At 44.5% G+C, this 16,182-nt stretch overlaps 1 protein-coding gene across 1 annotated transcript in view; it reads right to left on the minus strand.

Annotated features, from left to right (window-relative positions):
• LOC119818897 (plasma membrane ascorbate-dependent reductase CYBRD1) overlaps positions 1-16,182 on the minus strand; it is a 30,187-nt gene that overhangs the window by 8,317 nt on the left and 5,688 nt on the right. Inside the window, exon 2 of the mRNA XM_038336748.1 lies at positions 7,019-7,227. Within this exon, the coding sequence (XP_038192676.1) occupies positions 7,019-7,227 (209 nt within the window). The remainder of the gene's footprint in view (positions 1-7,018; positions 7,228-16,182) is intronic.

Here is a 16,182-nt window from a genome sequence, read left to right on the forward strand (position 1 = left end):
ATAATAAACAAAACAACCAAACAAGAAACAAACAAACAAACAGAGGTCACCCTAACTGCAAATCCTGTGTTTGTAAATATCACATGTCCCTTGTGTATGAACAAAGAAGAAGCTACCAGCCAATGTCCCTTCCTCCAAACAAAACCAAGAAGTGTTGTGAAACCAAATTTCTGAGAAGTCCAGAATGCAGAGGCAAAAGAGAACAAGAATCCAGCTATTTCCGATCTCACAGAATGTCCAAATGATCAAATACATTTTTAGTTCACTGTTGAAATTTTTAATCTACTGATGCCATTGGTTATACTAACGGATTAAAGAAGAGAATAATGTTTATCTCCACAGAGAAAAAACATGCAATAAAATCCCAGAGTCACTCCTGATATACAAAGAGTAATGAGAGCTTCTTATAAAACAGCCAGAGGAGCTAGAAACTGTCAGTCGGCTGCCAGAAACACCCTTTCCCAAACAGGAGTCAAGGATTCTTATCTCTTATTCCACACACTTCTACACACTTCCCCAGCTTCTCCTGGACTGTCTAGGGTGTAGAGACAAGAGCAGGTGACAAAGCTGTCACTGCAGATAGATGACAAGGGCAGAGAAAAGTCAGGGGAAGATGTGGTGAAAATAATCCATATGGAGAAAAAGGAAGGGGGCACAAAACCCCTGCACCCCCTAAAACAGATTCCAGATGAGTTCAGCGTGTAGGTGTTATTAATATTCTTACGAGAGTGGAGGGTGGTGGTGATGCCAGTAAACTCAGCACTTGGAGGCTGAGGCAGTAAGTTGGCTGAGTTCAAGACCAACCTGGGCTACCCGATAAGATTCTCTCAGGAAACAAAACAAAACAAATCAACAAAAACTGAGAAAGGAAGAAAGGGGAATGCTTTGCTCCAAGTAGTTAGGGTGGGGAAGGTGGAGACTTCATAATGAAGTCATAGAAAGAGAACAAAATTGAAAAACTGTAACCTTGGATGGAAAATGATTCACTTGGCTGCATTAAAATCCAAGAGTTTCTGAAGAGAGGAGGTGGGGGAGAGGTGCAAGATTCAAACTGGAAGAAAAATATAGAAACACATCTCAATAAAAAGGAAGGTGATTCAGAATTCTTGTAAGTCCTTAAAGAAATACAAACCTATTTTTATGTACCAAAGAAGCAAACCAGGGACTAGAAAATGAATAAGTATTAGAACCACAAAACAATCTTTTAAAATTTATTTATTTAAAAATCTAAAGTACTTGTGTGTGTGTGTGTGTGTGTGTGTGTGTGTGTGTGTGTGTGTGTGTGTGTGTGGTGTTCCTTGGTGTGGGGTGTGGAGGTCAGAGGACAGCTTGTGGAATCAAACTCAGTCGTCGGTCTTAACATAATGTATTTTACCCACCAAGTGTCTCACAAGCCTAAAGGCATCTTTTTTTTTTACTCACTGGTTTGTTAGAAATGAAGAGTTTGAAGAGGTGGTGAAGAGGGTTCTGAGTCTGAGACCAAGCTGAACTACATAGTGGGATCCTGTCTCCAAAACATGGAGGTTAGGGGCTGGAGACGGAGCTCGGTTAGTAGAATGCTTGCCTAGGGAGTTGATTAGTCTTCAAACTGACACAAATTAGAGTCATCTGGAAAGACAAACCCTCACTTGAGGAATTGCTGCCAAGCAATTGGAATTGCCTACAAGCAAGTCTAAGGGGCATTTTTTTGATTAATGATTGATGTGGGAAGGCCCAGCCCTCTGTATTTATACTACCTCTGGGCAGGAGAGCTTGGGTGATAGAAGAGAACAAGCTGAGGGGGCTGGAGAGATGAGTCGGTGGTTAGGAGCACTGGCCCCTCTTCCAGATGGACCCAAATTCAATTCCCAGCACCCACATGGCAGCTTACAATTGTCTGTAACTCCAATTCCAGGGGATCTGACACCCTCACTCACATGCAGGCAAAACACCAATGCATGTCAAATAAAAACATGTAAATTAAATTTTAAAAAAAGCAAGCTGAGTAAACGAAGGACAGAAAACAGTAAGCAGTATAACACAATGGTCTCTGAGTCCGTTCCTGCCTCCAAGTCTCTGTTTTGAGGCCCATCCTGACTTTCCTCGATAATAAACAGACAATAACCTGGAAGATGTCATAAAGCTCTTTCTTCCCCAACTTGGTTTTGCTCAGTGTTTTGTCGCAACAGAAAATCAAGCTCGATACCTCGCAAGCACAAAGCCCTGGATTGTTTCCCAGTACTACAAAAATGGGGTGCGGCGGTACACACCTTGGGTTCCTAACACTTGAGAGGTGGTGGCAGTAGAATCAGGAGTTAGATCAGCCTTGGCCATATGGTAAAGTGGAGGTCAACTTGGTCCCATGAGACCCAGTTACAGGCACACATAGACAGTAGCTAACAGAAACAATACTGTTGAATTAGTTGCCCTAAAAAAGTTGTGGGCTGGAGAAGTGGCTCACTGGGTGGCTAAGCGCTCTTGCACAGAGCCTGTTTGGTCCCCAGCACCCACATGGTGACTTACAGCCATCCATAACTCCAGTTCCATAACTCTGATGCCCCTTTCTGACCACCAAGGGCAGCAGGCATGCTCACAGTGCACATATATGCATGCTGGCAAAACACTTGTACGTGTAAAATAAAAAAATTCAAATAAAATATCAAGTAAAAACTGCACCTTAATTTGTAACATAGTATAAAATGTTTTTGAAAGTTGAACTAAAGTGGTCAAATGGACGTAGTGCTCCTTTTCTGTTGATGTCATAAAGTGCAATGAACAAAGTAATTCATGTAGTAACGAGGAGTTTATTTTGGCTGAGTGTTCCAGAGGGATAAGAGTTCATCCCATCACTATGAGTAGACAAATCAGGGAAGGACAGGAATGGTGTGGCAGGGACAGTTGAAGGCCCGCACCAAGCAGGGAAAGCGAGCTAGACATGGTGGGAAGCTTTTCATCTCAAAGCCTGTCCCCAGTGACATACTTCCTCCAGCAAGGCCATGCTCCACCCAAACCTCCCCCAAGTGCCACCAGCTGGGGGGGGGGTGGCAGTGTTCAAATGCCCAGGACTATGGGAGCCACTTCTCATCTGCTCTACCGCGATGAACAACACATTTACTATTGTATTCACAGAATGTGGTAAAAGTATAAAGCAAAATCAGAATGCGAGGAAAAGAAGACTCCAGGAACCTGGAGACTCTAGGAACAGGAGCAGCTCCAGAAATGTATGCTCAAGACTAGGTGGGTGGGTGGGGGCTATTTTCAGAACTAGATAGACTGTGAAACCACAGAAGTACCTATAATTATAGTGATTCATAACTTCTATACACACATGCATATGTGTACAAACTTGAGATTGTTTGATTTTAATGTCCTAGAGGCTAAATCTCACAGGGAGTCAAGAATCCTGGGCTTGGAATGTTCACAGCCCATGAGTTCGTTGCAGGTATCATTGTTTGCTGTCTTCCAGTTTGTTAATCAAACAACCCAGACACCAACTGTTTGGCAGGCAAACCCTGATTTTACAGTGCTGAACTCAAGCCCAGCAGAACATTTAATCTTAAAAATCTTTCTTCCTCTTTGTCTTCTGAGCTAGCATTGTTCCTTGCATTGAACTGAGGAGCACAAACTGACCTCATAAAGTACAATGATGTCATGCCGGAGCAGGACCTTGATGGGGAAGCGCCCAGCAATGTGGCTAAGACTACAGCAGTGGCTTTTGGAGACTGAGGTATCCTGTCCTTCCCACAAAAGTGGTGGCCTTCCCACAAGGACCAGTATTCACAGTGATGCTGTCTCCTTCAGGAAGTGAAAACTGATTTCTCATTTCTGTGGATTTCGCTTAGTGACCTCAACCATGCAGGCTAACTATCTGCCACCGGACAGCATCCCCAGGCCTCTTTTATTTTCCATGTTGAAACAATGTCTTACTAAGTTAGCAGGACTAGCTTTGAACTAGTGATCCTCCTGCCTCAGCATCCTGAGGATGTGGGAGTTACAGGTCCAGGCTCTGTTTTTGGTTTGCGTTTTGTTTTGCTTTGTTTCCTGCTGAGCTGGCCTCTTTTACTCCTTTGGTAAGCTCGTCGAGCCATGCCACCCTTCCGGCGGTGAAACGGGTAAGATCTGATGCAGACGCAGCTCCACGCAGACACAGAACGGCTCCGAGCACAGTCCCTTTGCTGCAACTCAGAACACAGTGTGAACCCTGGTGTTCCGCATTCCGGTCTCAGAAGTGCTTTCTGCTGCACCAGTTGGCTGAAGAGTTAGACAACTGACTTAGCTTTCTAGTGGCTTCTTACCAGCGGGCTCCAGCTTTTCTAGGAATATGGCGGAATGGGTCGGCTTAATCGTGAGAAACCAAGATGCAGTCTCTCAGAACAGCTCAAGCACACGGGCAAGCATGTGCCACAATGCACACGGGCGGTCTGAGGACAACTCACGGGAGTCAGTTTCTCTAGCATGTAGGCCCAAGGGATCCAACTTAGCATGTCGAGCTTGGTAGCAAAGCATCTGCACCTGCTGAGCTGTCTCAATGGCCCCAAGTCTTTCCTATTTGGTTGATTTTTTTATTATTAATGTTTAGCGTTGCTTACCCATTGATACAGGACATGCAATTATTTCCACAACGCTTGAGTCTTTTCTGTTTACTTTGATGCCTTATGTCACATACATTAAAAAAATAAAACTATGTAGTAAATATGCATTTTCACCCTATATGACTTTTGGATTTTTTACCAACCTTCTGGCCTCCCCTGTCTTACACCACACAGACTATACACATTTTTTCCCTCTTTTCCTTGTCTTGGTTTTTGTATTTAGGTCCTTGTTGTATGAGGTGTTACTCTTTTGGCTCTTTAGAGTCCATTACCCAGTTCCCAAATAAATCACACACAGAGGCTTATTCTTAGTTATGGATGCCTGGCCTTAGCTTGGCTTGTTTCTTGTCAGTTTTCCTTAAATTATACCGACTACCTTTTGTCTCTGGGCTTTTCTTTTTTAACCTTTCTCTTGCTTCTGTGTATCTTACTTTCACTCTTACTCCACGACTGGCCGGGTGGCTGGGTAGCTGGGTGGCTGGGAGGTTGGATGGCCCGGTGGCATGGTGGCTGGGTGGCTGGGTGGGCTGGGTGGCTGGTGGCTGCGTGGCTGGGTGGCTGCGTGGCTGCGTGGCTGGGTAGCTGGGTGGCTGGGTGGCTGGCCCCTGACGTCCTCCTTCTTGTTCTCTCATTGCTCCTCCTTTCCCTCCCTGCCCAGATTTCTCCTTCTACTTATTCTCTCTGCCTGCCAGCCCCATCCATCCTTTCTCCTGCCTTGCTATTGGCCATTCAGCTCTTTAGTAGACCATCAGGTGTTTCAGACAGGCAAAGAATCACAGCTTCACAGAGTTAAACAAATGCAGCATAAACAAAAGCAACACACCTTAAAATAATATTCCACAACAGATCCTTAATCTAGGTTTTTTTTTCCCTATTGTGTGATATGGTATGTTTGGCTTTCTTAAATGCATAGAATTTGTTAAATAAGTGTTATTATAACATGGAAAAGTTCTTCTGCATACTTGGTCTTTCCTAGCCTCTCTGGTCCTTCTGTGTTTGTTTTGTTTGCAGATAACTCACTTGAAACAAGGAAGATGTCCCTTCATCTCTTCATTAAAAGTTTCTTGGTAATTTTGGATGTGTATTCTTCTACATAACAATTTCTATGATTCCCATACATTTACATTGAAAATTATGTTAAACATAGATATTATTGAAGGAGGAAAGATTTCTATATTAATTTTTCTCTTTGAGTAACATGGTATCTCTCTGATATATTTGTGGTGGTTTGAATGGAAATGGCCCTTTGACTCATAGGGAAAGACACTGTTGGGAGTTGTGACCTCTGTTGGAGTGGGCGTGGCCTTGCTGGAGGCAGCATGTCACTGTAGGTGGGCTTTGAGTCTCAAAAGCTTAAGCTAGACCCAGTGATCTGAGGGAGGTTCTTTATTTTCTTTATTGATTGAGAATATTACAATGGGTGCAGAACTTTTTTCTCTATCTTCCTCCTGCCTGGCTCCTTTCTATTCCCATCCCATAACTCCAGGATGGCTAACAGAGCTAAAGGACCAAGAGTGTCTCAAGAGATTAACCATTATTCAATGACAACACATCACAATTCAAGGTTTTGAAAAGACATATATTCATTTAGAAGAAAAATGGCCAATGTCTGTTAAGTGGCCCTGATTTTTAAAGGGGCCATTTATTTTAGGATAAGCTTTAGGGTGGTATGTGCCCATTCTAGTGTCTCATTCTGTAGTCACAGAAAGAAATGAAGTTCACAATGTCACAACCAGGAAGTTGACTATGCATTCTGCTAGCTAACAAGAAAGGACAGTAAATCAATACCACTTGCCAAGATTTTTCAACAAAGTGGCGAAGACCCAAAAGACACAGAACATTAGCTTTTTACCCTGTGACAGAAAACTGCTGAGTATCACGTGCCATTAAATTTCACTTCAGTACAATGTTTTCAGAATACATGCCTTTAACGATACATGCAAAGAGTCAATAAAAGATCACCATGCCTTTGAAATCTTGCGAACGGTTAAAAAAAAAAGTATCAGTGTTATCACTTAGAAAAGGTTAACCTAAAAATGCAGCGGAGAATGTGGCAAAGAAACACATAACTCCACCTAGGCTAGCTGATTCAGACATGGAAATGAAGTCTGGGTGATGCCAGTCTAGATGTCAGGAGATGGCAACGTCCCCCACCTCTCATTCTCTCATTACAGATGGTTGTGAGTCACTCTGTGGTTGCGGGGAACTGAACTCAGGTCCTTTGGAAGAGCAGGCAGTGCCCTTAACTGCTGAGCCATTGACTTCCCTACCTACGGGTGTCAGAAAGATAAATCATACATCTGAGTTCCTAGGCTGTGAATTCTGAGGTTCATCGCCCCCTCGGGGTAAGGGTTATTCTGGACACAGATGAAAGAGTAAGTTCAGAAAACATCAACAGTCTCCGGGCTGCTTTTTCTCTTTGTTTATATAAACAGCAAGACACTGACCTGCAGGACGTAGAGTATGACGGCTGTCAGCCCAACCCAGCTGTGCAGACTGTACATATGGGGGATACTTCGGACGTTGTGGTAATCAAACACGGCCACGACGGAGATGATGGCGAGGATGGCGGCCACGGCATTTAACCCCGCGTGGATGGATTTCATCAGGAACTTGCTGCACTTCCAGGTCCACGGCAGTCTGTACACGATGATGGCTAAGGAAGCAAAGTATTTTAGAAATCAACACAAAGCAAACCATTTGACCTCCTGGACAGTTTCTTTACAGGGACTTTTCCCTTGGTTTCTGCTTCTCCCAGCCTCCCCTTCTCTCTGCACTCCTTCTCAGTCTCCCATGCCATTTCACTCCTGAGTGTATGCCCCAAAGAAATAGATGCATCCATTCCCCAACACACACCACTGTTAGCCCATCATTTATAGTAGCCCAAATGCCTATCACCAATACATGCGACAGTAAGAGATCCATGATGTGGGATGTCCTTCTGTATGTGTGTTGCTGCTATTGGTTGATGAATAAAGTTGTTTAGGCCGATGGCTTAGCCAGGTGGGAAATCCGAACAGAAACAGAAAGAGACTAGGTGGAGTCAAGGAGACACCATGTAGCTGCCAAAGAAGAAAGATGCCAGAACATTAGCAGGCCTCATGGTGATACATAGATTAATAGAAATGGGTCATTTTAAGATGTAAGAGCTAGCTAGGAATACACGTAAGTCATTGGCCAAACAAATATAGTTTCTGTGTGGTTATTTGGGTCTGGGTGGCTGGGAACCGAAAGTGCAGTCTCCACTTACAGATCCGCACTATGGAATAATACACACTTAATACAGTGAACTGCTTTATGTACACTTCTCAGAATATATACCAAATTCAATAAAAAGCCTTAAAGTATTTTAAGGGTCCACATTAACCAGCACACAATTAGCTTTTAGTTAATTTGTCACGAAGACAACAGTGTGCCCCTCTCTGCCTATCTGATCCGTGTCAGGAAAATTCCATTTGGAAACGTGCGACAGATTGAAAATTCTGAAGACCACTTCCGTGGAAGATGGGCCTCATTCCATCAGTCATGGGCCACATACTTTCTTCATTCCAGGAAGTAAGGAAAAGGAGCCTGAGACCATCAAAAGCCAATATGATTTGGATATATTAAAATGTCTTAGGTTGGGGAGATGGCTCAAGGTTAAGAGTATTTACTGCTTTTGCAGAGGGCTCAGGATCAGTTCCCAGCACCCACATGGTGGCTCACAACTGTCTGTAATAGACGGTTTAGTGGATATGACACCCTCTTCTGATCTCCTTGGGTAACAGCCATGTATATGATGCCCATACATACATACACATACACACTTATACATACATACATAGATACATACATACATGCAACAGACATTCATACACACAAATGAATCTAAAAAAAAGTTTAAATGCCTTAAGATCATACAAACTTCTGAGAGGAGAAACACACCTGAAACCAGAAAGATAGACGAGAATGCAGCCTCGCTAAAGGTTTCATTGTAGGATACACACACACACACACACACACACACACACACACACACAGCGTTCCAAACATTCAAAGACGACTAAACTTCCAGGGAAGCATTTTATTCTTCCCAGTACCACAGGCGACATAGAAGAACATGCCAAAACTTCACATAAAACTGAAACCGGCCTCATGCTACCACCTCCTGGCTCAAAACTTGAGTTTTAAACCATCTGCATGCACGCAAAAGTGTGTTTGTTTTGTGGGTTGTTGCTTTGTTTAGAACAGGATCTCACTGTTATTCCCCAGGCTGCTCTTGAGCTCCTGACCTCGAGGAATGCTCCTGCCTCAGCTCTCGGGTGGTAAGTAGTTTTAAACTGGCTGCACACTAATGTCCTTTCTCCAGGAGTGACAGCAACCGAGAATATTTAACCCTTCGCTGATGGCTGTGGTTACCAGCAAAGCTCCAATGATTTTCCTAGGGGGAAGGCCCCAGGCAGTCCTGAAGAGGGATATGTGCTTTTGCCACTGATCCAAATGGACCCAGACAATCATCATTTCTGAGTCTTTGTGGTTCTTTTCCGTCTCTTCTATTGCTTCCTCTCCAGTTAGGATTCTCATCAGCTATAAGTTCTAGCTTAATTTTTTCTTATGTTGTCCCTAATCTTAATAATGTATGTGGTCAGGGCACAGGGGCTTTGTGTGTGTGTGGGAGGGGGTGTTATTTTCTATGTGGTTAAAAGGATTCCTTATAGTTTTAATGGTAAAACATGTGTTTTTATAAGCTTGAGAACCCCGTAGCCAGTTAGGGCCCACCCTTCACGGGCGGCTGATGTGAAGGACTTGAGGGACTGACTCAAGGGGTTTTCCACATCTGTCCAGGCTGCCCGGAAACTCTGCTGCATGGCTGAGAGTGTTCAGAAGGCTCTCTGGACAAGTGAAGGGTGGCCGGGAATGTTGTGTTTTCAAAAGCTGTTTACACATTTCCTGAAATATATAAATATCCAAAATACCATAAGTTTAAGCAAAACTGGGTGATCTTAACAAATCAGACTACATGTTTTTTCAACAAGAAGCTACTCCTAGCAGCTGTAAAACTGCCTAGAGACAAGACAGTTCCAGCTCTTGCTCTCCACAGCAGCCTGGACTCTATTCTTGAGATTCAGAAAGAAGGAAGGAGAGGGAGCAGGAGTGGTGTGACAAAACAAGGATTCTGCTAGTGGCTCTGACCTGAAGGGCTGTTCCCTCCAGAAAACAAGGGGAACATGAAAGGCACGAGAAAGACACTTTCGAGAGCCTTCCAAGGAAAAGCAATGGGTGGGAGAACACGGTACTGTAAAACAGTGAAGAGGGAATGGGAGGGGGAGCTCAAACTGCGTGTAATTCTTCCCAAGTCTATCAAGAGGAAATACAGCCAAGTTATTAGAAAATTTATTAGAGCCTAGTTGTGTAACTGAAACTCAGGGATATAAGAAAATGTACATTCTGTAGGAGGTGATCTTCGGATTGACGCCAGCTCTCCTCCCATATGCAAGTGCAAGTGTATGTCCCATGAAAAGCTTGAGTCTGTTAAACTGAGCTCAGGTAAGGATAGAGGACTTAGGGGGCAGATGAGTCCCCAGATATAGAAAATATCCGACCGATCATAGTTGTTCTATGCTTAAACCTTGTGACACATGAAGGAAGAAACCTGTCTACAAACACGTCGTGTGCCTGTCACATATTGGAAAGTCACAAAGTATCTGTGGGGAAAAAATTAACAAAAGAGCAATTAATTCTGTATTCTCAGAACATAAATAGATTCTTGTGTTTGTTTTGTTTTTCAATTTTGTTATTTATTTATTTATTTTGGGTTTTTGAGACAGGGTTTCTCTGTGTAGCCCTGACTGTCCTGGAACTCACTCTGTAGACCAGGCTGGCCTGGAACTCACAGAGATCCTCCTGCCTCTGCCTCCCAAGTGCTGGGATTAAAGGCGTGCACTACCCCTGCCTGTCTCTTTCCATTTTATTTTTAAAAAGTAAGATATAGCTGGATAGGATGGCTCCCACCTGCATTCCCAGCACTGAGAGGTTGAAGCAGGAGGATTACTGTTAGTTCTAGGCTAAGCTGGGCTACAGAGTGAGTTCCAGGCCAAACTGAGCTACAATGAGATCCTATCTCAAAAAAAAAAAGTGAGACATATTTGAACATTTGAATATATTTAGGTCACACAACATGATCTTTCATTATGTATTATCAAATGATTAGGTTAAATAAGCTAAATACAAGTTTTTGTTGCAACAGGTTCTCTTCTAATATTTATTTATTTGTGTGTGTGTGTGTGTGTGTGTGTGTGTGCATGTGTACAAGCTGGAGGACAACTCTCAGAAGTCAGTTCTGCCACCATATGGAATTTGGGGATCAGCTCATAAGCATGGCTGCAAGCACCTCCACACACTGAGCCGTATCACCTGCCCAAATCCTCTTTTAAAGTATAAATTGGGAGCCGGAGGAGTGGATCAGGAGAACGTGCTTCGTGTGCAATCATAAGGACTTCATTCTGGGCACTGGGGTTGGGGGCAGACCCCAGAGGCTTGCTGTCCAGCCAGTCCACACTAATCGGTGAGTTCCCGGTTCAGTGAGAGATCTTATCTCACAAAATAAGGTGGGGAATGACAGAGAAAGATACGTGAAGTTGACCTCCAGCCAACATGCACATACACACGTAAGTGCTCCAACACATACGTGTGCACATAGATACCACATATACATCGATAAAATGCACAGATCAAAATCTCAAGACAAACCACACTACAGACACAAATGCTAGTTCATATAAGATCAAATGTGGCTTTCAAATAAGTAAAAAAAGCATTTTTACTCTTCGGCCCACTTAACAGTAAGTTAAGAGTAAGTAAGCCATTGAGTCTGAAGCGCATGGGGATTTGAAGTCTCCTTAAACATGGTGGGCCTTTATGCTTTCCTTCCCGCTAAAATAAAGTATTATTTTCCCTCTGATATGTTCAGAACAGCATCACCCATCCCTAGAACTCATTTCTCTGTGCCCCCAGCTTACCAGGTCCTACAACTGAGGGCCTCAACTTTAAATGGAAAAGCAAAGAGCCCTCTTTAAAATCCTGTCGTGGCTACAAACCAAAAGTCTGCAGCATGCCAAATACCAAGAAACTGAAACGCAGAGAATGATGTGGATGACTGGGATTTGGCTCAGCATTCTGGCTGTGGGATGTCTGAAATCATCACAAAGGCAAACACTTCCTAGCAAATAAATGTGCAAAAAGTATCAGGGCAGGAAGAATTCGTCCAATGGCTAGATATTTTTAATATTGAGGAGTGGTTTTTTCTTTTTATATTTTATTTATCTTTATTTTATGTGTATGAAGAGTTTGCCTGCATGAAGTAGTGACTGAGGAGACCAGAAGAGGGTGCTGGATCCTCTGGAAATGGAGTTACAGGCAGCTGTTACCCCACTGCATGGGTGCTGGGAATTGAACCTGGGTCCTCTGGAAGCGCAGACTGTACTCTTAACCACTGAGCCATCTCTTCAGTCCTGCCCATCAGTATTATATGGTGTTAGAAAATTGGCTGTATTAAAGTACTGGGCCTGATTTAAGCTAGTTGATTGACCATGGCCAGGCTTACGATTGTTCAAATGAGGAGTGGAAAGGATCATCCCAGACAGTTCTAAACACTAAAGGATCAATGCAAACCTGCACTCAACTGGCCTGCAACTCACAGAGATCCTCCTGCCTCTGCCTCCCGAGTGCTGGGATGAAGAAGGTATGTACCACCACACACAGTTATAAAATACATTCTTTTTTTTTTTTTCTTTTTTTTTTTTGGTTTTTCGAGACAGGGTTTCTCTGCAGCATTTTTAGAGCCTGTCCTGGAACTAGCTCTTGTAGACCAGGCTGTCCTCAAACTCACAGAGATCCACCTGCCTCTGCCTCCCGAGTGCTGGGATTAAAGGCGTGCGCCACCACCGCCCGGCTAAAATACATTCTTTAAAAGAAAAATGTTACTCATCTCTAACTAAATCAAATGGAAACAACTTGCAGAAAAGACAAAACTACCTTCCTTCCCTCTTCCTTCCTTTCTATACTAAGAATAGAACCCAAGACAGGCTAAGCACGGACTCTACCAATGATCTACATCGCCAGCCCACTGCCCATATTTAATGTTTTATACAGTATTTGGCATACAGCAGCTACTTAAAACACACACACACACACACACACAAGCATGCACGCACACACACACACACACACACGCATTGCAATTCAGGGCATGGTGGCACACACCAGTTGTCCCAGCACCCAGGACACAGAGGCAGGAGGATCACTGCAAGTTTGAGGCCAGCTTGGTCTGCATAGTGAGTTCCAGGAATCCAGGGCTACAAAGTGAAACCCTGTCTCAAAAACAAACAAATGCCAGTCAACTGGACAGAATAGTGTGTGAAGAAACGGAACGAAGAAGAGAGGAAACTCTGAAAAGCGCAAAGACTGTCATTGCCGAGCTTCTCATCTTTCAAGAAGGTTTCCATGGGAAAGAAAAATACTGGGAGAAAGATTTCTAGTTTGTCATGGTTAAAGGGAAATTGCAGAAGTTGGGCTAGGAACGGAAGTCCAGACAGAAACCCTCGAAAGCATCTGGAGGATACAGATTAGAACTTGGGAATTTTGTTTGCCACCACACTGTTGGGGGTTGTTTCTTTGACTTGTTTAATTTTAGGTTGAACTAGGTTTTTTCTTTTAAGACATTTTTACTTTTTATTATTTTTTTTTCTCATGGTTTATTTTTTTTTATATTTAAAAATTTCCATCTCCTTCCCTCCTCCTCCCCCCTCCCTCCCCTCCTTCTCCCCCTTCTCTCCCCTCCTTCTCCCCCTTCCCTCCCCTCCCCTCCACCCATACCTCCCCTCCCTCCCTCTCAAGGCCAAGGAGCCATCAGGGTTCCCCACTCTATGCTAAGACCAAGGTCCTCCCAACTCCCCCCAGGTCCAGGAAGGTGATCGACCAAGCTGAGAAGGCTCCCACAGAGCCCGTCCATGAAGAACAATCAGAGCCCAGAGCCATTGTCCTTTGCTTCTCAGTCAGCCCCCGCTGTTGGCCACACTCAGAGAGACGGGTTTGGTCGCATGATCCATCAGTCCCATTCCAACTGGAGTTGGTGATCTCCCATTAGTTCTGTCCCACCGTCTCCATACTTTTTATTATTTTTATTTATCTTTTTTTATTTCACGTGCCCGTATGTCTATGTAAGGGTGTTGGATGCCCCAGAACTGGAATTACAGACGACTGGGAGCGGCCATGTGGGTACTGGGATGGGAACTGAACTCTTGAAGAGCATCCAGTGCTGTTAGCCTAGGAGCCACCTCTCTAGTCTCTATGATTTTTAATTATGTGTGGGCATGTGCACATGAGTACGGAAGCCCACAGAGGCCAGACCAGTTGGATCCCTCAGGAGCTGCGGGTAGAGGCCACCTGATGAGAGAGATTGCTGGGACCCAAACTCAGGTCATCTAGAAGAGCAGTGCATGCTCTTAACCGCTGAGCCGTCTCTTTCCAGGCTCCTTGAACCAGGTTTTAAGTATCTGCACTCTCTTGGGAAAATGGGTGCCTCTGGCAGCTACAGACTGGCATCCCCACATAGCCACGCTCTGCTGCTGCTAAGTGGAAGCTTCTGCTTTGCCAGGCTTCTGCATGCTGGTCCTCAGCTCTCCATGCAGCCCTGTATTTAGCTGCATGAGGATGTGACCCGGTGTTACCGGTCCTCATAAAAGAGTCGCTTGCTACCAGAGGCATCAGGTAATGCTACTTATAATAAAAACCCCTGGCTGGCGATCCATGTCTATACTTTGAGAGGCAATGAAAACCCCATAAATTCTTGATGAGAATGGCAATACTTTGGGTTTCCCAGAGAGCAGCGGTCATTGTTTTATCTTGTGTTTCTTTCCCGAGGCGAATTACCACAAATTTAGCAGTTTAAAGAACCAAAACTTGGAGTCTTCAGAAATGGCTCAGTGGTTAAGAACACTTGCTGCCCTCACAAAGGATCTGGGTTCAGTTCCTGGAACCCACAGGACAGCTCACAGTGTCTGTAATTCTAGTTCCAGGGGATGTGAGACCTCTTCTGACCTCCTGAGGCACCAGGCATGCACGTGGAATGCATATATGTAGGCATGCAAAACTCTCACATACATAAAATAAGTAATTACAAAAGAAGAAGAACCAAAATCTGAGCCAGCAACATGGACCAGTGGCTAAAGGAGCCTGCAGCCAAGCCTGATCTCCCGAGTTCAATTCCCGAGACCCACACAGTGGAAGAAAAGAGCTACTTCCATGAGATGTTCCTTGACCTCTTCATGTGTGTGTGCGCACACACACACACAAATAATAGATGTAATTTACAACATTTTTTCCTCAGATCTAAAGGGCAGAATTCACAATCAAGGTGTTGCCCAGGTTGGTTCCTCTGGAGGATGAGGGAGAGTGCATTGCATCATTTTCTTGTAGCAGCTTGTCTCTTAGCAAGCTGCCCATGGTTTACGGTGCTCTCCAGCTTGCGGAGACACCAGGCCAATCTCTGCCCCTATCCCCCCATGGCCTTCCCTCTGAGACTTTGTCTCTAACCTCCTTCCCCTTCCTCTAAAAGGGAAGCCAGTAACCAAGTGTGTAGCCCATCCTCAGCCAGTGATGATCTCACTTGAGGGCCTTAATTACATCTGCAAACATCCTATTTTCAAATGAGGCATATTCTCAGTACCTGGGATTAGGATTCGGATTTATATTTTGGAAGCCATTTTTCAACCACCACAAGACCCTTGCGGGGATCATGAAGATGCTGGTTCCTGTGGGGTGTGAGGTGATCCTGATCCCTCCAGCACAGGGATGCTCCCCTAGCATCTGAGCTGTCACCAGGGAAAAGGAGCGTGTGGCTGACTAACGACAGCTGTGGATAGCTTCCAGGGACTGTTGCTTCCGGGGTGCCTGTTGAGAAGAAGCTGTAACCTCTGGTTCCTACCCTACCGAGCGAGCCGGTCTCCTGCAGCGGTGGCTCCAGAGGCCTCTGAAATGATTGACTGGAGAAGGTCTAGAAAGAGGAGGGGAAAGGAATCATACACTGCCGTAATGATACACATTTCAGTTCTATGGAAAGATACCCGGAAAAGTGAGGCCATGGCCAGGAGAGAAGGGAGAGTCCATGGTGCTGGGGTTTGGGGTTTAGGGTTTATTTACTTAGCTCCTTAGTTACTTTATGTGTGGGAGTGTTTTACCTACATGTATGTATGTGTACTACATATGTGTCTGGTCCCCTCAGAGGCCAGAACAGGGTGTTGGACCTTGTGAAACTGGAGTTACAGATGGTTGTGAATCACCATGTGGGTGCTGAGATACGAACCCAGGTCCTCTATAGGAGCAATAGATGCTCCTAACCACCGAGCCATTCAGCCAGCCCCCAAGGGTAGGTTTTTTTTTTTATTGATTTTCTTGAACTATACATTTTTCTCTGCTCCCCTCCCTTCCTCTACCCTCTCCCTTCTACCCTCTCCCATGGTCCCCGTGCTCCCAATTTACTCAGGTGATTTTGTCTTTTTCTACTGCCCATGTAGATTAGATCCATGTATATCTCTCCTAGGGTCCTCATTGTTGTCTAGATTCTCTGGGATTG

The sequence above is a fragment of the Arvicola amphibius genome, chromosome 7, assembly GCF_903992535.2.
Source record: "Arvicola amphibius chromosome 7, mArvAmp1.2, whole genome shotgun sequence".
Taxonomy (NCBI): Eukaryota; Metazoa; Chordata; class Mammalia; order Rodentia; family Cricetidae; genus Arvicola; species Arvicola amphibius.